Source organism: Vulpes vulpes, chromosome 16 (genome assembly GCF_048418805.1).
Source record: "Vulpes vulpes isolate BD-2025 chromosome 16, VulVul3, whole genome shotgun sequence".
NCBI lineage: Eukaryota > Metazoa > Chordata > Mammalia > Carnivora > Canidae > Vulpes > Vulpes vulpes.
Window position 1 is genome coordinate 64,191,026 of NC_132795.1, and position 26,594 is coordinate 64,217,619.

The 26,594-nt window shown below is 40.8% G+C and overlaps 1 protein-coding gene across 3 annotated transcripts in view; it reads left to right on the plus strand.

The window, feature by feature from the left end:
* LOC140595969 (uncharacterized) overlaps positions 1-26,469 on the plus strand; it is a 72,779-nt gene extending 46,310 nt beyond the window's left edge. For 2 of the 3 annotated variants that reach the window (XM_072742588.1, XM_072742589.1), the window contains exon 5: positions 22,988-26,469. In XM_072742588.1, the coding sequence (XP_072598689.1) occupies positions 23,781-24,758 (978 nt within the window). In that variant the 5' untranslated portion in view covers positions 22,988-23,780 and the 3' untranslated portion in view covers positions 24,759-26,469. The remainder of the gene's footprint in view (positions 1-22,987) is intronic. The other variant, XM_072742590.1, reaches the window with a different exon arrangement.
* Positions 26,470-26,594: the final 125 nt, after the last annotated feature.

Genomic DNA, 26,594 nt, shown 5'->3' on the forward strand with positions numbered 1-26,594 from the left:
AGTAAGATGTTTTTAACCTTCATGTATTTGTGGTCTTTCCAAAGTTTTTTTTGTAGTTGACTTCAAGTTTCATAGCATTGTGTTCTGAAAATATGTGTGGTATGATGTTAGTCTTTTTGTAGTGGTTGAGGACTGAGCTGTGACCCAGTATATGATCTATTCTGGATAATGTTCTATGTGTACTTGAAAATAAGGTGTAGGGATCCCTGGGTGGTGCAGCGGTTTGGCACCTGCCTTTGGCCCAGGGCACGATCCTGGAGACCCGGGATCGAGTCCCATGTCAGGCTCCCAGTGCATGGAGCCTGCTTCTCCCTCTGCCTGTGTCTCTGCCTCTCTCTCTCTCTCTCTCTGTGACTATCATAAATAAAAAAAAAAAAAAAAGAAAAGAAAATAAGGTGTATTCTACTGGTTTGGAATGAAGTATTCTGAATATATGTTAAGTCCATCAGATCCAGCGTGTCACTCAAAGTCATTGTTTCCTTGTTGATTATCTGCTTAGATGATCTGTCCATTGCTGAAGTGGGATGTTAAAGTCCCCTATTATTTTTGTATTATTATCAATAAGTTTCTTTCTGTTTATTATTGTTTTATATATTTGGGTGCTTCTTTTTTGGTGCACAATATTTACAATTGTTATATCTTCTTGTTGAATTGTCTCTTTTATTATGAAATAGTAGCTTTCTTTATCTCTTGTTATGGTCTTTGTTTTAAAGTTCAGTTTGTCTGATCTAAGTATTGCTGCTCTGGCTTTCTTTTGACATCCACTTGAGTGAAAAATGTTTCTCCATCCTGGAGCCATTCTTGACTCCTCTCCTTTGCTCATACCCTGCATCCAATCCATCATCAAACTGTCCAGTCTACCTGTAAAATCAAAGAAGTTCTTATTCAGGCTGAGAAAGTCCCAAGACACAAAAGACTTTCCAAGTACCAAGTTTTCTAAGCTTTAAGAAACAACACAGGACAGACAGAGTATACACAGATGCCACATAGTAAAGTCTTGTATTCCTGGGAAGTTTCCAAGGATCCCAGTCATTATGCATGGGTGTGTGTTGTCATGAGAAATGAGACTGAGTAAGTAGATGTGTTCTACTTCAGCTCAGTGAAGCCATAAGTTCTGGGGTTCCTTAGCTTTAATACTTTGCATGTGATTTATACCCATTCATCAGTGTAACTGTGTCTCAAAATTTATCAGTTATACAAATAACTGTTCTGAAGTCAGTATAATGCAGTCTGATATTGTGCTCAGTACATAGTGATCGCAGCAAAACTTTCACTTGTCTGGAATCTGTTAAGCTTTTCTGCATTCTTTAATTTAGTGTTGTAAAGAATTTAACTGCTAGTCAAATCCTCAGGTGTTTCTGAGGCTGGAGGTATATTAGTGTTCCCTGGCAGATTCTTTTCTTCCCAAAATATTGCCCGAATATATTTACAAATGATCACATGGTCACTTCCCATCAAGTCTCCAGTATTTCTCCCCTGAATTGGAATAGCCTCAAGACCTATCACCTTGCCCCACCCTTGCTCCTTAGAGCTATTTGTCATGCAACAACAGAAATAATTGTGAAAATATATGTCAATTTATGTCTTTCTTCTGCTTAAAAATTTCTGGTGACTTTGTTTTCACTCTGAGTTAAAGTCAAGGCCCTCAGGGTGCTCATGATATTGTGTGCCTAGCTGCTATGCTGCCTGACCTTCTCTCACACATCTTTCCCCTCTGCTTGCTCTGCTCCAACTACCCTGGCCTTCTGGCTATTTTGGGACACTGTATACTCCAATCTTAAGACTTATGGATGAAATGTTTTGTTTGTCTTTTTGTTTTGGCTTAGAACACTGCTTTACCCTCATTTATTTTAATATCTGCTTATTCTTTTTTCCTTATTACCTCTTGACATATCATATGCATTTGTTAATTTATTATTGCTAAAGTAAACTATTTGGGGCAAACTCTTGGCTCTCTTTTCTACTAAATCTCTTCTCCAGTGCCTAACTAGCTCATCATAGGTACTCACTAAATGTTGAATAAAGATTGTATCTATTTGTAGCTCTTCTTCTAGCTTTCTGTACCCTTAGAGAAGTTGTTGGAATAATTGTTGCCAAATATTGATGATGCTTATATTTAGGTGTTGGGATTGTGGGTGAATTTTAAATTTCTTAACTACACTTTTATATATTAAAATTTATCCAATTAAAAAGTGTAAATAACTGTGAGAAACAAATAAAAAAGATACCTCTCAGCTTTTCAGAGAAGGGCATGGACAGTCAGCTGTTTGAGACCTCTTGCCCTTGCATTTTCCAAGAAATTCCTGTCCCTGTAACACATCTTTGTCCCTGCCTTTTCTCAAAGAAATATGAGCTATGTGTAAGTGGCTATCATGCTTTTTTTTTTTTTTTTTTTTTTACAAAAATGATAGGTTTGGGTCAGAAAGATATTTGCACCTCATCCACACACCATGGGGATTCCATGTGCACAGTCTGAGCCAATGCTATCTTAATATTTTCTTAGAATAAGGAAAGTGGTTTGGATGAATGCATGCATATTCCCTAAAAGAGCTTAAAATTCTTTTAAAAACAATTTTTACAGAAAACAGGAAAAAGGGCTGAATTGCACAGAGGTAGTAAAGAGGTTTTTAAGACACCACAGTAGGACTTGTGGTGAAGAAGTATATGCTTAAAACCCTAAAATTCCTTCAGTTCACTTCCTCTTCTTTTTTGTTCTATTAGTTGGATTTCTTCTATATTTTTCTCACTTGGAAGCCTTTTCTCAGATGTTGTCAGGACAGAGGCTGGAACCTGATTCTACTAAGGCACTAATGAGAGGGTGGAGCATCTCTGGATGCCTGGAGAGTTGTTTGATCTCTGTGCTCAGATACAGTAGCTCTTGCTACTGGGGCTAGGTCTATGGTTACTGGGCTTTGGTTCTGGAAGGCATCTTCCACACCAAGGAACTGAACCTTTCACTTAGCACAGAAGGAAAAAAAAACCCAAATCTGTCTGGTTTTTGTTTATGAGATTTGAGCCATCTGAAACAGAAAAATAAGGCATCTGTCATTCAGTATAAATTTTGTTATTAGAATACACAACTTATGCAGAAATATAATGATAAGTTCTAGATCATAGCAGTCTGCAAACATACCAAGAGTGGGATCCTTCAGTTGTTCTGCACTGTGTCATCTCTTCAGGTGCCAGCAGATGGAGCACCCTTCACTTAAACTTTCAAAAGAGGGTTAGACTCTAGCATATGATGATTATGTTTTTTCTTTACAATTAGGCAGATTTGTGTTCAAATGTCTGATTGACTTCTCTTAGCTATTCATCTTTAATTTTAGATTTCTAGTATTTGATTCTTTCTTAGAGTTTCATCTCTCTGCTTACATTGCCCATCTGTTCTTGCATGTTGCTCACTTTTCCCTTGAGGGTTCTTTGCTTATCAACCACAGTATTTTATTTTATTTTATTTATTTTATTTTATTATTTTATTTTATTTATTTTTTAAAGATTTATTTATTTGTGTGTGAGAGAGAGAGAACAAGCAGAGTGGGTGCAGGCAGAGGGAGAGGGAGAGAGAGAAGCTCAAGCAGACTCCCTACTGAGCACAGAGCCTGACATGGGGCTTGATCTCACAACCCTAAGATCATGACCTGAAATCAAGAGTTGGAGGCTTAACTGGCTGAGCCAGCTAGGAGCCCCTTAACCACAATTATTTTAAATTCTCAGTCTGATAATTCCAGAATTTTTGCCATATCTGATCTGGTTCTGAAACTCACTTACTCTCTTCAGACTGTGGTTTTTGTCTTTTGTATGCCTTGGAAATTTTTGTTGAAAATTGGACATGATGTATTAGGTAAAAGGAACTATTGTAAATAGCATGTTAATGTGAGGTTTTATGTTTATCTGGCTAAGAGTGTGGCTGAGTTTAATGGAGACTTCAGTTTCATATAGTGTCTTCATTTCTATCTTTTCCATTGTCTTTGCTTTTTCTTAGAGACTCCTTGAATAGAGTCTAAGGCTTGTAGTTCTTTTAGCTCTAATATCCTGTGTTTATACAGAAACCCAACTAAGGTGGTAGTGAAATGTTGGAAGAGGGGAAGTGTTCTATATATCTATAATTAGGTCTCATTTTTTTGTGAAACTTCCAGTGACCTTTTAACTGCTTCTCAACCTCCTCCCTACTTCCTTAGAGGAGGCAGAAAGGCTACAGGGGTTGTAGCTAAGGATTTCTTTGTCCCCATGTGAATGGGTGGAGTGTCTGGAGCTGGGTATTTTCAACTTTCCATCCTGGGTAGGCTCTGGAGAAATAGTCTCCTATGAGGGCAGGACTTTGTAAAGGAGAACAGAGAGCTCTGAGCATATTTCAAAAGTCATATCCCCCCCCCCCCCCCCTCCGCCCCCGCAAACACAGGAGCTTTTCTCTAGTCTTCACTGTGAAGACCTGATATGTTGGTACCTGGAGGTAAAATTCATATGAGTTTGGGGGTATTTTTCTAAACCTGGGCTTCCTTGAGGTCTTAACTATTGCTATTGTCCACACTGAGCCTCTGGTTATTCAGCAATTGTTTAAGCTTTCCACTTCAGTTTGGCTCCTGCGGCAGTTCCTGCTCCTGAGGCTTTGTTGCCATTAAGCTATAATTGTCTGTCCAGTTTTGATGTAGTACTTTTCCCTCTGACCTCAATTCTTTGATGACTCTAGGAAGAGTGGTAAATTTTTAGTTTGTTCAGCTTTGTCTTTATGCTGATGGGAGTGATAACCTTCAAGCTGCTTCCATGTTTAACAGGACACTGAAGTCCTCCATAGCTCTCCAAGGCTAGGTTTTCTTATCTGTAAATGGGACTAATATTTATTGTTTCTCATAGGGTTGCTAAAAATGAGTAAATTGTACAAGGAAATTAGGGCAATATCAGCACATAGCAAATGTTAAGCAAACTTTATCACTTGCTGAATAACTTATTGTTGATGATATTAACTTTAAACAAAAGGGAGATGCAAAAATCATGGATATAAAAATCTTTAATTAGCAAGCAACTTAGAACGTTAGGAGAGGCAAAAAAAAATAGTTGATAAATTTTACATCACTAGGGTAAAGATCAAGGGGGGCACTTATTGGAATTTCAGAACTTAATCTTTGAGGAATGACATCAAGATTGAAATTGAGAAAGCCAAGAAATCAAAGAAGTTAAAGACATAACAAGTAATCTACAGATAGTTAGCCACCTCTTTGTGCTGGTAAGACTTTTTCCCACTAGCCCACCCTTTCACTGAGTGTGCACATTTTTAAAGAATTCTAGTACTATGTAGGGGTTTCAATTCTGAACTCTGGACTGCTTGGGCCTAAGGCCTCATCTCCTTTGTCTGTACAGTGATTAAAACCCAAGCCTTTAACCTTGCTACTCAAAGTTAGCCACTTTGGAGATTATTGGGAAATGTAGAATCTTGGCCTGTCTCATTTACTACATCAGAGCTCGCATTTTAATGAGATTCTTTGGGGTTCAAGACACCTTAAAGTTAGAGAAGTGCTGGTCTAGATGATGAAAACAAGTAGTGACTCTGAATCTCCACTCCACACCCCCTTCTTCTCCCAACTGGGGCAGATTCAGAAGCATATTGCACAGTTGCCATTGTGGTTTTTTTTTCTTCTTCTATATTCTTGGAACATAGACCCTTTGAGGTTAATTATTCATTTCTCAGTTTTCCTCCCCTCTTAGGTGGGGCTTGGTGGCCAGAGTGGACTAGATATGGGTATTTTCTTTCCCTAGGTAGGTTAGGCTCTGCTGTAACCCCGGCAGGTTAGGTTCTGGTTCACTAGTTTCCCCTGAGTGCAGAACTTATTAAGAGGAACAGAATACTCTGACGTATTTCAAAATGTTTCCATTTCCACTTTTCCTGCTGAAAGCACAAGGGGATTTTTTTCTGATCTATACTGTGAGAACTTGGTTGAGCTCTTGGTGGTAAATCTCACAATATTGCATACTCCATCTCCCCCCCAGCTGGGTCTTTGGGCTTTTTAACTCTCAGGCTTATCCACACTGAGCGTCCAGTAACTTACCATTTTCAATTCCAGCTTTCCTACTCTGGCACTGATTCTCACGGTGGTTACTGCTGCGAGTCTCACCTGAGGCAGAAGTTTTCCCTGTGTCCTTGCCTATCTTATGGATCCAAGAAGAGTTGTTGATTGTTCAGTCTGTTCAGGTTTCTATTTGTTAAAAGGAAGTGGCAGTTTCCAAACTCCTTACAGGCAGAACTGGAAACCAGGAGTCTAGCTATTCTTGCAGAGATACTTGTTATAAATTTCCCTGAACTTAAAGTGGGCGCTGATCAAATAATCTAGATTGTCAAGATCTAGGAGCCAGAAGTCAGTCTTACTTTTTCCTAAGGATTTATTTCCTAACTACTTATTTACTGAGGATCTACACTTTGCCAGGCACTAGTAAGCATCCCATGATCCTCTGCCATTGTGTATAATTATGTTCCCATTTTTCACAGGAAGGAAATGAAGGTAACAGACTATAATAATTATCATTAAACAGACAAGGTACACCCCCATCTGTATGCCTCTCCTATATGTCACGTACTGCAGAACAGGCGGAGAATGTGTGGCTTGCCAATCTCTTAAGGGTTTTATTTGTTGAGAGATTCTCTGACTTAGTTTTCTATACTTCTATTTAGTAAACGGAATAGTGATTAGGGTTTAATGTACCAACAATTTTTGCTCTGGGCAAGTAAGTGAAGGGATCAGAGGCCTTCAAGCCCCCATCCTTTGGAAATAGTTGTTAAAACGTGTACATGAGCATTCTGCCTACATCACCAAGATAGCAACATAGATTGTTTCTGATGTTAACTTCCTTATGAGAAGAACAACTAACAAATATTCACAGACAAGACACCATGGAGAGAATTCTACAGCATGAAGGTGATGATGAAGCATCCCCTGCACCACAGAGACCATGACAGACCACATCAGAAGAGTAAGAGCCCCTCCTCCAGGTTGGCATTGTATCATGGGGAGAGGTCTTTCCTGAGCCTGTTGGTCCTCCAGTGGGGAAAAATAGTCCAGGGTGGATATCCAGCTCCCTCAGCATGGTGAGTCATTCCTTGGGAGCCCCTACTTTGGTTTTACCTCATGGGGCTTGCAGAGGAATCGGCAGGGTTTGATCACTGGAATGTGGTTATTATGAAGAAGGCAGAGGTTCACAACAACTAGTACTCAGATCTTGGTAGACCAAGTTCATACCTACAGAGCCTAAGGAATAATCTCAACCAGCTTCTTTCTCATCTGCTGAATCAAGTCAATGGTTCCATCTGACTAGGGAACTTGGCAGGCTGCAGGTCTGCCTGTTTTAGGTCTTCAAACAGAACCTTGCTAGCTTGGGAACATGGTATGCTCCATACAAGAAAGGGAGCTGAGTCATAGCCCAGCCCATTAATGGATGTAGCTCTTGGCTGCATCCAACCAGAAAGACTGGCAAGAATACCTGGATGTGCTGCAGCCCAGCAATGGTCAAGCACGGCAAATACAGTTGATTGCCCTAGAGCAAAGCCAGTATTGGGAACAGAAGGTTCTCCTTCTCTGCCCAGGCAAAGTAGCTGAGTCATAGCCCTGCTCACTGCTAGGTAAAGCTTCTAGCCCTTCCCAATTACAAAGCCTGAACAGAACAGAACACTTGAAAAGCTACATAGCCTAGCAATGTTTAAATGGACTATCAAGCAGACAGGCACGATAATGTGCAAAGCAAAGTCAGTGGCCCTGTTCATTTAGGGAACTTGGGCACAGGTCACCCTGATTTAACACAACAAAGAGCCTTTTGGCCTGCAGCTGGTTCTTCCACCATGGTTGGGCAGAGAAACTAATTCATAGCCTCGCTCATTGCTGAATACAGCCTACAGCCTGCTGGACCAGGAAACTTAACCAGAGCTACAGAGGAACCAGGTAGCCCATCCAACAGCCCTGCTGTGATGAGAAAACAGCTTTTTCGAGTTGCTGCCCAGGCATTTCACAGTATGACAACCTGCTTATACACCTAGGGTCTGAAATTCAGATAAGGACCTGGGGTTAGGATCCCCATCCTAAATCCTGCTTTACTTTTCCCAAAGCACCTTTTAAAATAAACACTTAGAAGAATAAAATGAAATAAAATAAAATACAAAATACTTAGTATTATATTAGTAATACTAACCCACAAAAAGTCAGTGACCTCCACCCCAACCACCTTGTAAGTAATAAGAGCCTCCTACCCTGCTTTCGATCTTCTGCTTGGTAGTGACCTGGGATGGAGGAATGTCCCTCCTTGGCTCATTATGCTCCTTCATTTTTGAGATCTCTAGGCTTACTTCCTTCATGAAGGTGTACTGGAACTGCACCTTCAATCAAAATTACTCTAGGGTTTTCATTTCCCCAGGGTGGGAACTCAGATGCTGAAGGAGCTGCCTGCCAGTGCTGTGTGGGTGGCTTATGCCTTCTCATTCAGGAAATCACAATATGTATACTTTATATTTTTTTTGCCTTTTTTTGTTTTTTTATTTGTTTTTATTGAAGTTCAATTTGCCAACATAAAGTATAACAACCAGTGCTCATCCCATCAAGTGCCCATCACCCAGTTACCCTAACCCTTTTCCCCCTTCCCACTTCCTCTTCCAAAACCCTTTGTTTATTTTCCATAATTAGGAGGCTCTCATGTTTTGTCTCCCTCTCTAATTCTTCCCACCCATTTTCCCTCCTTATCCCTTTCACTATTTCTTATATTCCACCTATGAGTGAAACCATATGATGATTGTCCTTTTCCAATTGAATTACTTCACTCAGCATAATACCCTCCAGTTCCATCCATGTTAAAGCCAATGGTGGGTCTTCCTCCTTTCTAATGGCTGAGTAACATTCCATTGTATACATAGACCACAGCTTCTTTATCCATTCATCTTTCGATGTCCATCTTTCGATGGACAACTCCTTCCACAGTTTGGCTATTGTGGACATTGCTGTTATACACATTGGGGTGCAGGTGTCTCAGTTTTTCACTGCTTCTGTATCTTTGGGGTAAATATCCAGTTGTGCAATTGCTGGGTCATAAGGTAGCTCTATTTTTGACTTTTTGAGGAACCTCCCCACTATTTTCCAGAGAGGCTGCACCAGTTTGCATTCCCATCAACAGTGCAAGAGGGTTCCCCTTTCTCCACATCCTCTCCAACATTTATTGTTTCCTGTCTTGTTAATTTTCCCCATTCTCACTGGTGTGAGGTGGTATCTCATTGTGGTTTTGATTTGTATTTCCCTGATGGCCAGTGATGTGGAACATTTTCTCATGTGCTTGTTGGCTATGTGTATGTCTTCTTTGGTGAGATTTTTGTTCATGTCTTTTGCCCATTTCATGATTGGATTGTTTGTTCCTTGGATGTTGAGTTTAATAAGATCTTTATAGATCTTGGATACTAGACCTTTCTCTGATATGTCATTAGCAAATATCTTCCTGTAAGAAGATATCCATCCTGTAGGCTGTCTTTTGGTTTTGTTGACAGTTTCTTTTGCTGTGTAGAAGTTTATATCCTGATTAAGTCACAATAGTTCATTTTTGCTTCTGTTTCCCTTGCCTTCATAGATGTACCTTGCAAGAAGTTACTATGGCCAAGTTCAAAAAAGGTGTTGCCTGTGTTCTTCTCTAGGATTTTGATGGATTCTTGTCTCACATTTAGATCCTTCAACTATGGTGTAAGAGAATGCTCCAGTTTCATTCTTCTGCATGTGGATGTCCAATTTCTCCAGCACCATTTATTGAAGAGACTGCCTTTTTTCCAGTGGGTAGTCTTTCCTCCTTTGTCGAATATTAGCTGACCATAAAGTTGAGGGTTCACTTCTGGGTTCTCTATTCTGTTCCATTGATCTATGTGTCTGTTTTTGTGCCAGTACCACACTGTCTTGATGACCACAGCTTTGTAGTACAATCTGAAATCTGGCATTGTGATGCCCCCAGATATGGTTTTCTTTTTTAAAATTTCCCTGGCTATTCGAGGTCTTTTCTGATTCCACACAAATCTTAAAATAATTTGTTCTAACTCTCTGAAGAAACTCTATGGTATTTTGATAGGGATTGCATTAAATGTGTAAATTGCCCTGGGTAACATTGACATTTTCACAATATTAATTCTTCCAATCCATGTGCATGGAATACTTTTCCATCTCTTTGTGTCTTCGTCAATTTCTTTCAGAAGTGTTCTGTAGTTTTGAGGGTATAGATTCTTTACCTCTTTGGTTAGGTTTATTCCTAGGTATCTTATGCTTTTGGGTGCAATTGTAAATGGGATTGACTCCTGAATTTCTCTTTGGGATTGACTCCTGAATTTCTCTTTCTTCAGTCTCATTGTTAGTGTATAGAAATGCCACTGACTTCTGGGCATTGATATTGTATCCTGTCACACTGCCAAACTGCTCTATGAATTCTAGCAATCTTGGGGCATAGACATGGCCAACACACACATGAGAAAATGCTTTGCATCCCTTGCCATCAGGGAAATACAAATCAAAACCACAATGAGATACCACCTCACACCAGTGAGAATGGGGAAAATTAACAAGGCAGGAAACAACAAATGTTGGAGAGGATGTGGAGAAAAGGGAACCCTGTTACACTGTTGGTGGGAATGTGAAATGGTGCAGCCACTCTGGAAAACTGTGTGGAGGTTCCTCAAAGAGTTAAAAATAGACCTGCCCTATGACCCAGCAATTGCACTGTTGGGGATTTACCCCAAAGATTCAGATGCAATGAAACGCCGGGACACCTGCACCCCGATGTTTCTAGCAGCAATGTCCACAATAGCCAAACTGTGGAAGGAGCCTCAGTGTCCATCGAAAGATGAATGGATAAAGTAGATGTGGTTTGTGTATACAATGGAATATTACTCAGCCGTTAGAAATGACAAATACCCACCATTTGCTTCAACGTAGTTGGAACTGGAGGGAATTATGCTGAGTGAAATAAGTCAATCGGAGAAGGACAAACATTATATAGTCTCATTCATTTGGGGAATATAAATAATAGTGAAAGGGAATAGAAGGGAAGGGAGAAGAAATGGGTAGGAAATATCAGAAAGGGAGACAGAACATGAGAGACTCCTAACTCTGGGAAACGAACTAGGGGTGCTGGAAGGGGAGGAGGGTGGGGGATGGGGGTGAATGGGTGGCAGGCACTGAGGGGGGCACTTGACGGGATGAGCACTGGGTGTTATTCTGTATGTTGGCAAATTGAACATCAATAAAAAATAAATTTACTATTAAAAAAAGTAAAAACAATAAAAAAATAAAACAAACAAACAGGACAGCATCAAAAGAAACTAACAAAGTTCCAATAACTGACCCTAAAAAAATTTAGATATATGAACTGTTAGCCAAATAATTCAGAATTATCCTCTTAAAATTCAGTGAATTACAGAAACACACCAAACAAATTTAGGAAAACAATGCATGAAAAAAATGAGAGATTCATAAAGAATTTAAAAGAAAAAACCTCACAGAAATCTTAAAGCTGAAAACACAATGAGTGAACTGAAGAATTCAACTGAGAGTGTCAGCAGCCAGATTAAATGATGCAGAAGAAAGCACCAGTGATGTAGAAGATAGGGCATTTGAAATTTTCAGTTAAAGGAGCAAAAAGAAAAAGGAATGACAAAGATTGAAGGATATCTATGGGCCTTATGGAACATGATTGAAAGGAACAACACTTGTAGTATGGGAATTTCAAAAGGAGAAGAGAAAGAAAAAGGGACAGAAGTTATATTTAAAGCAATACTGGATGAAAATTTCCCAAACCTGGGGAGAGAATGCATATCTAGCCCCATGATGTCCAAAGGACTCCAAATAGGCTGAATCCAAAATAGGGCTACATTGGGACACATCAGAGGAAAATCCTCAAAGGTCAAAAAGAATGAATTCTGAAAGCAGCAAGAGAAAACAGAGAAATTAAATATATGGGAACTTCCATAATCTACCATAAGATAAATTCCTCAACAGAAACATTTCAGGCCAGGAGAGAATGGGAGCATGTATTCAAGATATTTAAAGACCCCAAACAACCCGTCAACCAAGAATCATATAGTAGGCAAAGCTGTCCTTCCAAAACAAAGGAAGGATAAGGACTTTCCTGAACAAACAATAGCTGATGGAGTTCATTAGTTCTAGACTTGCCTTATAAGAAGTGTTCAAGGGAATTATACCAAGTAAGAGAAGTCACACAGGAAAATACAATTGCAAATGATCTCATTGATACCTTATGTTTTTATGATGTTAAGTAGCACCCCTTTGCTTCCACTCAAGGAACTTCCTTTAGCATTAGGTGAAAGTGGTCACAGGTACAAATTTCCATTTATATGATAAATAAGTACTAGGAATGTAATATACAGCATGGTGATTATAGTTAACATCGTGGTATGGTATTTATGAAAGTTGTTAAACAAGTGAATCCTAAAAGTCCTTATCACAAGGACAAAATATTTTTTTCCCTTCCTTTCTTCTTTCTTTCTTTCTTTCTTTCTTTCTTTCTTTCTTTCTTTCTTCTTTCTTTCTTTCTTTCATTCTTTGTTTCTCCTTTTTTCCTTTTTTTTTTGTGTCCATGAGATAATGGGTGTAAACTAAACTCACTGTGATAATAATTTCACAACATATGTAAGTCAAATCATTTCTCTGTATGTCAATTTTGTCTCAATAAAACTGGAAAAATATTTCAAAAACAAATGTGCTGAACATAGCAATCTAAATGCTTCTCTGTTAACATATTAAATAAGATCTAGATGCAGGTCTATGAGAACTACCATCATCTAGAAGTAGTCATAAACATAAATAATATTTTATAACTGTAAAGGAATAAGAAAAATCTGTGTTTTCTGTTCAAGGCAAAGTCACAGATACTTTTGGTAATACATTCATAATAGAATGAAGGAAATGCTGTTTTGGTGAGGGATTAGCACAAGTAAAGAAATAACTTTTGCTATGTATCTTGATAGATTTCCCTGAATTTTATTCCTAGTTCTTTAAGATGAAAATGGAGTGAAAACTTTACAACACTGTATAAAAGTGATAAATGATATCTATGGAAAGGTATATCCATGACATGATGGAAAAAATCCTAAGGCAGTTAGAGCTGACCTGAAGGAGGTGTCTGCTGGAGGTGGTAATTCTCCAGCTAGAGAGAAAAAGCATATGTCAGCTAAGTTTAGAAAGTGGGAGACAATGGTCTGGATGGAGAGGCTCCATGAAGCATCCTGGTGTGTGAGAGGGCTGGGGTTGGGGGTGTGTCATTGTGAGGAGCCTTCAGAAAAGTGTACACATGAAGGGGGCATTTTCTGGATGTTAGGAAGGTGCCTTGCTTTGGGGACACTGATTCATAAGTCCGAAGGGTGAATGGGAGCGATGGAGGTGGTTGTCTCCTGGGAATCAGGAAAGAAGTATAAGGAGAATGAAGGTGCCCAAAGAGGACACTTACCAGGACCATCACAGAAAGGAGAGGAGGAAGGAGGGATCATGGAGGCCATGTCAGGAGGAGTTATGAGGAGCCTGCACATTCTTGCAGAGTCCAGAGTGTTAGAGTACTGGTGAGGTTGAGGATGCTGACCTGCTTGGGACACTCTCAGGGTTAAGGTGAGGTGAGGTTGAGGTGAGCTACTGTGTGGGGAAGCATCTTAAAGTATAGGTAACCTGTTGGACAATACATAGAGATGTGTGGGGCCTCCTGTGCTTGACAGCTGTAATTATAATTATCATGTTTCATACATAGTTAATATTTTCCAGCATTCTTGTCTTATTTGGTTTGAAATTCAAAACAGATACTAGTGTTACCACTGTTTTACTGATTTTAATTTTTTTTTTTATTTATGATAGTCACAGAGAGAGAGAGAGGCAGAGACACAGGCAGAGGGAGAAGCAGGCTCCATGCACTGGGAGCCCGATGTGGGATTCGATCCCGGGTCTCCAGGATCGCGCCCCGGGCCAAAGGCAGGCGCCAAACCGCTGCGCCACCCAGGGATCCCCCTGTTTTACTGATTTTAAAATAAAGTTAGTGTCAGGATAGATGACCCATCAAAATCATAGTTAGAGTTAGACATTGGGTTGAGGCAGTCCTAAAGCACTGACTTGCAATGCTGTAGTTGAGGAAGATACTCAGAGACTCAGAACCTCTGGGCTTTGGCAAGTGGAGCCCTGTCCTGCCCTGGGTCAGATCCATCTCACAGCTGGCCCAAACTCTGAATACAGCTTTCTCCCCTGGGTCGCTTTCCCCCCAAGGTGCTCCAAGGCCCAGAGAGCTGCATGGGATGGGCCAACCCGACAGGATGAACCTGAGCTCCCAGGACAAAGCCCTGATGCATGAGAACTTGCCTAGGTATATTAGTTTCTGGCCCTTGTCCAGGGCTGCCTGACAGCCTGACTCCTTCTGGTTTGTCCTGAGTCAGTGTTCAGGAACCACCCCTCCAGCTGGACCCCAGGAAGCTATTATAAATAATAGAAGCCAAGGTTTGTTAGTTTGTTTTAATATATGTAATGTATGTGACATTGAAACTTGTTCTTGAATTAAATAGCCTTTCAGTTCAATTATATTGTGAAGTTAATATGCAGCTGTGCTCTGTGGGCATTTACCCCATCCAACCTTTCCTTTGTGAGTTTTCTAATGGTGCTGCAATGGGAATTGGGTAATTCACAGTAGTCCTGCTAGCTGCTGAGAGCTTCAGAGGCCTCTACAGTTAGCTCTCCCTTTATTGCTATCAGGTGTCCCAATGGCCCTGACACGAGGACTTTGTAATTGGATGTTTTCACTAAATGATAGAAATTTCTTCTCCAAGTCAGGCTGCTTTGCTTATTGATATTAACAATGCAGTAGGTATCATTTTTTAATGGCATAACCTGTGCTGAGGTTTTTAGAAGTTCTTGTCTTAATTCTTAAGTAACAAGTGTAAAAAGTACCTGTTTTACAATGAATCTATGACTTAGAGAGCTTAAGTCATTCACCTAATAAAGAGACAAGGCTGATATTTGAATCCTGGTCTGTCACCCTCCTGAGGTCAAGCTCTCCATCACTGGTAGTAGCTGTAGTCTGCTGCCACAGCAAAATAGTATTTTAGAACACAACTATTCTTCAAATGTCTTTCATTCTGCTGGGGAGACTTCGAGTTAGATTTTATTGACGAACTTGTGAAGGTGAACATTGTGTTCCAGATCATGTCTCACCTGGGTGTCTACTCTATGAAATAATTGCTTTATTTAGAGCCCTCAGTCTGAAGATCCCAAACACTGAGCCATTTGTGTGTGTGTGTGTGTGTGTGTGTGTGTGTGTGTGTGTGTGATGAATGTGTATTGAGTGTCCCCACGTATTCCTGTGTCTTCATGGTGGGCAGGTACCAGAGAGATTTCTGAAATCTGGAAGGCTTCCCTGATGAATCAGGGACCAGAAGCAGCACATTGATCTCAGTTAAAGTCAAGTCAGTAGAACCCAGAGCCAAGTCCCGGGGACACTGTGCAAGGGCACAGCAGGTGTACACTAGATGGAGCTTCAGCTACGGAAACAAAGAATCTGACTTAGACACATGTGTTTATATGACTAATGGGTGGGGAACAGGTGAGGAATACTCCTGATTCTTCAGAGCTTTTGAAGGTAGATGGAGGCTGTGTCTTGGGTTGGCTTACAGTCTTGAACTACGGATTCAGAGGAGCACTTTGCATCAAATGGCTTTGTTCTGCCTCCACCAGATGCTGATATACTTGCCCCTAGCTACAATACAAGTCCCAGCTCTGCTGTCCTTGGTGACCACAAATTTTAGTGGTCCTGCTTCCCCACATGGCTTCTGCAAACAGCTAGTAAGAGTGTGAATGAGTGGGTATAAATGGGCAAATAAAAGCCAACGATCCATTATACATTACAGTGACAACCTTTGATGGGAGCCTCACATATTGTACTAACGGGCCTTAATGGCACCCTCAGACATGAACTTGCAACAATTGCAGCTCATGTCCTCTGCCCCTTGAGGCAAACACATCCATCTCTTTCTTCCCCAACCTGGTTGAGGAGAAAGTCCATTTTAGGGAATCAGAAGGTCTGTGCCAAAATCATAGGTACCCCATTTCCCTGTGTATGTGTGTATATTTCCAGGGAAAGAATATTGGAGTCAGTGGGCAGGAATTTGTTGAGACAAATTTATGGCTGTCATTGGGGGTGAGGAGGTTAGAACAGTCTCTAGAGCTTCAGGTGTTGTACCCCTCACCTGGTTCTTAAATTTCTGTTTAATTGCTGATTTTACTCTTTATATCCAATGCTTCCTAGCATCCTATATTTTAAAAAAAATTGTGCAGAGTTAATTATTAGAATTCCATATGAATATGTCTCTCAGTCCTCTATTTTGCAAGACTCCTGGATACCATCCCAAACCACAACTTCAGTTATACCTTTGGGACAGAATCATGGCTTCTTTATCTCTTTCTAAAATATAGTTCTTTTTTTTTTTTTAAAGATTTTATTTATTCATGAGAGATAGAAAGAGAGAGAGGCAGAGACACAGACAGAGGGAGAAGCAGGCACCATGCAGGGAGCCCGATGTGGGACTCGATCCTGGGACTCCAGGATCACGACCTGAGTGGAAGTCAGACTCTTAACTGCTGAGCCACCAGGTGCCCCTAAAATTTAGTTCTTAATTAAGAAGCAGTAGATCAAAGCCTATTAGAGCACCATCTGTGAAGCTAAGTGCCCTGGGTACACAGATTACTCTTCCATTTATTAATTAAGACCTTGGGGAGGTTTCTTAGTCTTTCTGTGCTCAGTGTCTTCTCATGTTATGGATTCTTGTTAAGATTTACACCAACTTTTGGCAAATTGTTTCAAAGGGTTAAGTGACTTATATGTAAAACACTTCTAGTAGTGCCCAGAACAAAGTAAGCAATATATATGCTGATTAATATTATTTTTACCTTGAGTGCTGAACTGATGGCTTTGGGTCTCCAAAGTTCAAGAAGCAGTATTTTATTCATATAATTCATAATCACCTGCTGATAGATCCTCTGTCCTGTGTTCCCTCTGTCCTGTGTTCCTTCTCCTGTTTTATGTACATTGTAAACATGATCTATTTTAGGGGTACTGCAAAGCTTTCAATAAAGCCTGCAAATCCTATTACTATTCTTCCTTGTATTATTCAGTAAATTGTTAAAGGCTAACTCAGATTAATCCTGTTGACAGAGCGGCTTTGACTCACAAACACTGACTTATTGACTTATTAGAGAGAAAGAGAAAAACATTATGCAAGTGTTAAAACAAAAGTTAAGACCTGCATACTTACTGTGTATTTTGTCGTTATAAAGTTGATGTCTGCCTAGGTCTGTTTGTTGAAGATGTAAAAAACCTTTCCTTTTGGGGCGTCTGGGTGGCTCAGCCAGTTAAACTGGATGCTGGATTCTGGCTTAGGTCATGATCTCAGAGTCATGAGATTGAGCCTTGTGTTGGGCTCCACAGTCTGCAGGATCTGCTTGGAATTCTCCTCCCTCTCCCTCTCCCCCTCCCTGCTGTGCTCTTTCTCTCTAAAATAATAAAAAATCTTAAAAAAAATAAAATAAAAAAGCTTTCCCCTGTGGAACATAACAGTTGATTTTGCTGTTAGAACTGCTTCTCCTGGGGGATCCCTGGGTGGCTCAGTGGTTTAGCACCTGCCTTTGGCCCAGGGCGTGATCCTGGAGTCCCGGGATCGAGTCCCGATGTCGGGCTCTCGTCTTGGAGCCTGCTTCTCCCTCCTCCTGTGTCTCTGCCTCTCTTTCTCTCTTCTCTCTATGTCTATCATAAATAAATAAATAAATCTTTAAAAAAAAACTGCTTTTCCTTTCTTCTTTTGGGGAGAGGTTATGAGTCAAGACACTTGCATGAATATTTGTCGTGAATATTTGCTCAGTTAATGGTCTACTGAAGGGATTAAATTATGAAAGACTTTAAGACAGGAAGAGAAAACTGAATATCTTCTTGAAGAAATGGAAATAGTATCTTCAACACTGATTAGCTTTTGGGAACTACTAATTTACTGCATCTCTGATCCAACTGCGGTATTGAAAATGTAATTACTTTTCATGGATTCCTAAAGCTCTAGTCTTAATAGTTATATAGTATGTTAGAGAAATAATTTATTATTCTCTCAATGTATTCTGTTCAGCTAAATAAATTGTATGGACAATACTAACTTTGTTAATTTAACAAAAATGTTATTTTTTGTGGCAATGTATTTGACACTTTGAGATGTACAAATTTGTGGTTTTGTCAAATATATAGATTTATGATTATAATCTGCAGAAATCTACAAATAATTGAGAAAGAGATCATTTCAAATAGGCTTTCTTTCCAGTTCCAAAGGTGTAGCATCATATGCAAAGTTGCCCCTACTGAGGGTGGTGTCACCTGATGCATTTTTCAGTCATTAGAAATTCACAGAAGCAGAACAGGATACAAACATGCACGTAGCTCCAAATATATTTACTAATTGAACATTGAGAACATTATAAATCATGCCAAATAATAAATACATTTTCTCAGTATGTTTGTCAAATGTAGAATAGGATCTTTGTTCCGCCAGTGACTTTCTTTCTCTTCTACATATTGGGAAACATTTTAGAGTAATTCAGTTTAAGGAAAAAGTATGTATCTGAATAAATTTTTCTGATGAAATGCATTTCTGGGAAGAGTATGCTCTTTTTCAACAAAGTGGAATTTTTGTCATTGTGTTACCCCTTCCGCGCCCTGCAAGCTTCAGGATGCCCTTCTTTTTGTACTTTTTACAAATTATTACCATAAATTAACTGAACACTGAAAAATAAAAGTGTGAAATTGACATTGGATTATTTATTTTTTTGACTTTTCAATAATTTTAAGATTATAGAATTACAGGACAAACTATGGGGGGAAGATATAGATCCTGGTGTCACAAGGGACACCATATTCTTTGTTGAGAATCATGTTTACCTTTAACAGGACATATATCATCTTTTCTCTGTAATTTTTAAATTTTTTGAATTAAAAAGTATGAACATGGGATATCTTTTTGTCTCATCTTCAGTTTCTTTCATCAGCATCTTATGGTTTTCAGAGTATGAGTCTTTCACCTCCTTGGTTAAATTTAAGAAATTGATAAAAATTATTTTTAATTAAAATAAAAAAAATTTTAAATTGAAATTCACATAACATAAAATGAACCATTTTAAGGTGAACAATTCAGTGGCATTTAGTACATTCCACAATGTTGTGCAACCATCACTACCATATAATTTCAGAACATTTTTGTCACTCCAAAAAGAAACTCTATATCCATTCAGGTGTCTGTTCCCAACCCTTTTAGCAGCTTCCTGTGTATAATCTGAAACTGGCCCCCATACTCGGAGGGCAAGGAGAGAACTAAGAAAGAGGCAGGTCACTCCAGGTTGGTTGGTAGGTGGCAGTTTTAATAAGCAAAGGGGACTTACAAGAGAGGTTTGCCTTGGGCAACAGCAAGACAAATGGATACCCTCACCTGCCTGCTTAATGAATCTTATAAGTTAAATAGAAACCTTAATAGGTTCAGTCACATGTACTGTGCAGGTGTTCTCAACACCATATCACTAACTCAAGGCTGTGTACTTGGAGCAGTCTCTGGGAGTGGAAAAGGCGAGCAGAACCCACATTCCAAGGACGGGGAGGGCATGAGGAGCTCTGAGGGCCAGCTCACCAGTCAACCCGTGGTCATGTCCTTTCAATGACCTCCCCCAACATAAGATGTCATTCCCAATTCCCTTCTGCCAGCAGCTCCTGGTAACCTCCAATTCGTTTTCTGCCTCTATAGATTTAACTATTTGAGTTATTTCATATAATTAGAATCATATAATTCTTTTTTTTATTGAAGTTTGATTTGCCAACATATAGTATAACACCCAGTGCTCATCCCATCAAATGCCCTCCTCAATGCCAGTCACCCAGTCACCCCATCCTCCCATCTGCCTCCCCTTCCATAACCCTTTGTTCATTTCCCAGAGTTAGGAGTCTCTTATGTTTTGTCTCCCTCTCTAATTTTTCCCACTCATTTTCCCTCCTTTCCCTTATAATCCCTTTCACTATTTATTTATTTATTTATTTATTCATTCATTCATTCATTCATTCATTTATTTATTTATTTTTAAAGATTTTATTTATTTATTCATTCATGAGAGACACAGAGAGAGAGAGAGAATGGCAGAAACACAGGCAGAGGGAGAAGCAGGCTCCATGCAGGGAGACTGATGCGGGATTCAATCCCAGGACTCCAGGATTATGCCCTGGGCCAAAGGCAGGCGCTAAACCACTGAGCCACCCCGGGATCCCCGCTTTCATTATTTCTTATATTCCCTGTATGAGTGAAACCATATGATGATTGTCCTTCTATGTGATATTTTGTGTCTGGCTTCTTTTGTTTAGCATAATGTTTTTAGATATTTATTTACATCATGATATGTATCAGTCTTTTATTCCTTTTTATGGCTGAAAAATATTGCATTGTATGTATATGCAGCATTTGTTTATGCATTCATCCACTGATGGCCATTTGCTTCGTTTGTACCTTTTGGTTAAGTGACTAGGTTTGGTATAAACATTTGCGAAGAAGTATTTGTTTGAGTACCTGTTTTCAAGTATTTTAAGTATATGCCTAGGAAGGGAATGGCTAGATCATAAGGTAATTTTGTGCTAAACTTTTTGAAGAACTGTCAAACAATTTTCTATAGTGGCTGCACATTTTACTTCCCCAGCAGCAAAGTAGAAGAAGAGTCCAAATTTCTCCACATCTATGCCAACACTTGTTATTTTCCATTCTAAAAATTATAGCTGTCCTAGTGAGTGTGAAGTCGTATGTCATGTGGTTTTGATTTGCATTTCCCTACTGACTTTTCAATGAGTATACTATGAATCAATAAAAAATTTTACATATACTTTGCTTTTAATCCATTTTTAGGACACACAATGTATAATGATACTCTGCCTGAGTTTTAATTAGTAATTTGCATGGTTAAGTATTTTTATGTAGTGTATGTCATGTGTATATTTAATACTATGTGCAATATATGTATTTTAATAAGAATCTGTTTAATTTAGGCCATGTTGTCTGAGGGAAGGAGAGGTAAAATCACTTCAGAATTATCGTAGAGGGTTATTAATATATACACATCACTTGTAGCTGTAATTTCAAGGGTTCCTCTGCCTTAATCCAAAGAAGATAGGAATTCTAGAAATTCAGATAATATATGGAAGAATGTCTCCAGAAAAGAATTTGCTAAAGGAATTTCAACAGATTTTTAAGGTTTTTTAAAGGCAAATAGTTGCCATATAGTTAAATAAGGTTGGGGTATGAGATTACAGGTGGTCAAAGATATATACCCGTATAATATGTGTGTGTGTGTACATACATACACGTATGTATATTTATATATATAATATATATTTAAATTATTACAAGAAATTTGAGTTATTTCTATCTGAAAAAGAATGATAGGCTCCTAAATATCAGCAAATACTTAAAAAATTAGCAACTGAATACTACTGAAGATGCAGTTAAATGGTCATAACTCACCCATTGTTGATGGCAGGGGAAATTGGTGTATTATTTTTTAAAACAATTGAGCAGTATGAGACTTAATGAGTTTAAGCTCGTTGAACTGGTTGCTATATATCTGGAAACAAACTTTAACTCACTTAGAGACTAAGGCTTATGTACAAAGGTATTTACTGCACTGTTATATTAAAATTAAAAAACTGCAAAATTATCTCATTGTTAGGAATTGTTAAATGAATAACCAGTCACTAAAAATTCTGTGTACAAATAATTATTGTTAAAAGAATAAAATGTTTGACAGTAAGTCATTGTGAGTGCTTTCATGTTGCAGTCACTGGATAAACATTTTACATGGGTATGTCTGATAAGCCTCTCAAGAAGTATTTGATATTGGTGTTATTCTTACATATATTTTATTGGTGAAGAAACTTTAGAGGTAGAGTGGTGTTCAGTAATTCTCAACTAACAAGAGGTAGGGTTAGGATTCAAATCCAGATCCTGTCATTGCAGTGTCTGTTTTCAGCCTCTACACCATTTTGCTTTTCTCTAGTTCAGGGAATTCAAGGATCATGTCCAGAGTAACAAGGTCAATAATTAGTAAAAGCTGGCACTATGCCTGAACAACAAATTTATAGACTTGACCTGCAACAAAGTTGCTTATAGGTGTCTCAAAATCTCTGATGAAGGGGGTCAAGTGGGGGAACTTGATATCTTCAAATATTTTAAGAACCATAATATGGGTCCAAGTCCCTGCTCCGCTGTGTCGGGTATACTTGGACCCAAGCTCGAGCTTGTAAATAAACCCTCATGTGTTTGCATCGGTGTCAGCTCCTCGGTGGTTTCTCAGATTTGCAATCTTGGGCACAACATTTGGGGGCTTGTCCAGGATCCGAGAAACCCCCAGGACCCCATCCAGAGGGTTTCATACGTGGTGAGTGCACTCAACTTCTCCCACCTTTTGCGCACATATTTTCTGAGAGCTCTAAACTGTACTTTTACCTGTAGGAATTCCAATCTGTATTGGGTTGGCATTGGCTTAGGCGGATGCGCTGGCGGGCCATTGATCAGGGGTCTTGAGGAGACGTCCCTTGCCCCGCCTGGAGGACGGGGTCCTCGTCTGTAAGGAGGGCGGGGGTCCTCGTCTGTAAGGGGGATGAGGTCCTCATCTGTAAGGAGGAAGGAGGTCCTCATCTGTAAGGAGGGCTGGCTGCCAGCCCTTCGGGTTATTGTCTGTTTTGTCTCCGCGACTGCACTGGAACGTTTGTCTGTGTTACTATGTCCTTGTTAACTGTTTGCGCATTTGTCTGTGTTACTGTGTCTTTGTTAACTGTCATAACTGTTTACGTAAGGAGAGGGAGATTTCAAATTTATTGCATATCAGAATGGCCAACCTTTGATGTGGGATGGCCCTGAGAAGGAACTTTCCACCTACCTATTATCTTACAGGTTAAGGCCGTGATCTTCAGGGACAAACTGAACGGCCATCCTGACCTGGTGCCCAACATCCTGGCCTGGCAGGACATGATCCAGAATTCCCCTCCTTGGCTAAAACCCTTTTTACCCCCCAAACTGCACAACTCGGCTGAAGGAAAGATGGAGGCACCTCAAGAAGCTGGCTTCAGGGACTGGTAAGGAGGATGGCCCTGGTCCCTGTCAGGAGTGCCCTAAGCTGAACAAAAACCAATGTGCTTATTGCAAAGAAGAGGGCCACTGGGTGAAAAACTGCCCTAACAAAAGTTCTAAGGCTCTTGCCAAGATCTCACAAATGGAGAACTTGGGACGATTAGGGGATTTGGGGTTTGGCACCCCTCCCCGAGCCCAGGGTAACTCTTAAAGTGGAAGGGCAACCTGTTGAATTCCTAGTGGACACTGGGGAAAAACATTTGGTTTTATTACATCCCCAAGGGAAATTGGCAAACAAGACTTCATGGGTGCAAGGGGCCACGGGCACCAAACAGTACTCATGGACTACCCGAAGAACTGTGGATCTTGGCAGGGGCTGGGTATCCCACTCCTTCATGGTCATCCCTGAGTGTCCCTACCCATTGTTAGGTTGGGATTTGCTCACCAAGATGGGGGCACAAATTTGCTTCTACCCCTAAGGGGCAAAAGTCCTAAACAAGGAGGGGCACCCGATTCAGGTGCTTGTCCTGAGTTTAGGAGACGTATATCGTCTCCACCAAATGCCCTCAGCCCCAATGACTGACAGTGACCGTTGGCTGCAGGAATTTCCCCAAGCATGGGCAGAAGCTGGGGGAACCGGGCTGGCTGGGCACTGACCGGCCATACGCATAGAACTAAAGCTGGGGGCAGACCCTGTCAGGGTCCGCCAATACCCCATGCCTCTCGTCTCCCTAACCCAGACTGGGAACCCCCTCTGCATGACTGTCTAGAAATTTTGGCACAGGTGCATGAAATCAGAGCTGATCTCCAGGACCAGCCACTGCTGAATGCAGATGCCACCTGGTTCACGGTTGGCAGCAGTTTTGCCCAAGAAGGAGTCAGATACTTGGGAGCAGCTGTAACCATGGAAACGGAGACCATCTGGGAGGAGCCACTGGCAGCTGGAAGGTGGGCTCAATGGGCAGAACTGACCACACTGGCCAAGGCGCTGACCATGGGGGAAGGTAAACGAATAAACATCTACACCGACAGCAGGTCCGCCTTCGCCACCACTCACATCCACAGAGCCCTTTACAGAGAGAGAGGGCTTCTGACAGCAGAGGGAAAGACTGTTAAAAACCAAACGGAGATTCTTGAACTCCTGAGGGCCCCCTCGCTGCCCAAGGCCCTAGCTGTCATCCACTGTCCGGGACACCAAAAGGCAGACACACCAGTAGCCAGGGGAAACCGGCTAGCTGACTTAAAAGCAAAGGAGGTGACCCTTTTGGTGACCCAGGTCTTAGCAACCACGCTACCCGATCCGGGGGCACTGACCCTGCCGGACACCCCCAACTATACTGATGCGGACTTACACTGGATCAAACACTTGCCTATGACCCAGTGCCTGCGTGGCTGGTGGAGGGCCGCAGACTCCAGCATCATCCTGCCAGAGGAACTAGGACGGCGAGTCCTATCCGAAATACATGGGAGTACTCACATGGGGACAAGGGAGATGGAAGACCTCATACGACATGCAAAGATCACTATTAAAGACTCTCGAGCAAAGATCGAGCAGACTGTGGCAAGCTGCCACGCATGCCAGTTAACTAACTAATGCTTCCGGCCGTGGATCTAACCTGGCACCCGGCTCCGAGGGGACCGCCCAGGAGTCTACTGGGAAGTGGACTTCACTGAGGTAAAACCTGGAAAATAGGGGCACAAGTATTTACTAGTGTTTGTAGATACTTTTTCAGGATGGACAGAGGCATTTCCCACCAAACATGAAACGGCACAGACCGTGACCAAGAAACTGCTGGAAGACCGAGGTATGGTTTTCCTGTTAGGGTTGGATCAGACAATGGCCCAGGATTCATCTCTATGGTAACACAGGGAGAGGCACAAATACTTGGGGCAGATTGGAAATTACATTGTGCATATAGGCCCCAGAGCTCAGGACAGGTACAGAGGATGAACAGAACATTAAAGGAGACCTTAACTAAATTAGCCCTGGAGACCGGCGGGGACTGGGTGACTCTCCTCCCCTTTGCCCTATATAGGGTGAGGAATTCCCCATATAAGATGGGACTGACTCCCTATGAGATCATGTTCCGTCTTCCTCCACCTATTATCCCCAATTTAAAACCTGAGGTGCTTGCTGAATTTGATGATCACCAACTTCTTTTCTCCCTCCAAATGTTACAATGAACCCATGAGCAGGTGTGGCCTAAGCTGAGGGCCCTCTATGAGACTGGGCCACCCCCGGACCCCCATCGATATCGGCCAGATGACTGGGTGTACATGCGGAGATACCAACACCAGACACTTCAACCTTGCTGGAAGGGACCTTACATCGTGATCCTGACCACTCCCACTGCTCTCAAGGTCGACGGGATTACTCCCTGGGTCCACTACACCCACATCCAGCCAGCTGACCCACACACCATTCTCAAGGACTTTGTTCCAGAATGGAAAAGCCAACCGGACAAGGACAATCCCCTAAAGCTAAGACTGCTCCATTCTCACTTATTTCCCACCTCCAAGACTCCCTAGTCTGAGGTTGTCCTTCAAAATAGAAGGGGATTAGACTTCGTCTTCTTACAGCAAAGGGTGGGGGGCGGGTTATGCGCTGCCTTAAACATGGGATGTTGCTTCTTCACTGAGATGTAAATGGGAGCGAGAACAGCAACAAGGTTGGTGGAATCCTGGTTTAATCATTCCCCCTGGCTCACTCTGAGAGCAATCTGGACCCATGATTGGGTCCTTCCTTAGGTTCCTCTGAGAGGGGGAAATGTGGAGGCTGAGAAAATTAAGGCCATTCCACTTTAAGTTCAGCGTTAGCACAAGTACAACCATCCCATGCCCCTGTGAATAAGAGCTGAAGTTTACATTATTCAGTTACAGGAAGAAAACAGTTTACAGCTTAACACCCTAGAAAGTCCCATATTAGAATAAGAACAGAGCCCAAGCCAAGGGCAGGAAGCCCCTATTAGAATGAGAACAGAGCTCAATGCGCTGGAAAGCCCCATATCAGAATGTAAACAGAACTTGAGAAATTCCTCCACCCCTTCTGGATGTCTCCTAGAACAGCCCTTAAAAGTAAGCTGAAACCCACCTCAGGCTCCGCTGTGACTGGTATACTTGGACCCAAGCTCGAGCTTGTAAATAACCCCTCGTGTGTTTGAAACAAACAAACAAACAAACAAACAAACAAACAAAAAAAAACCCATTATATGAAGGATGTAGTGGATCGGCTTGAGTATCTCCAAAGAGCAGAATTATCACATGCAGATTGAAACTTCAAATAAACTTCAACAAACTGTGTGTAATTCAGATATTTAAACAATTAAAGTCATCTAGCTATTAGGCAGGAAAAAAAGTAACATTTTGATCAGAAGCTAACAGACCCTATTGTACTAAGAATTTCTGCACTGAGAAAGATGCTTCTCTTAAT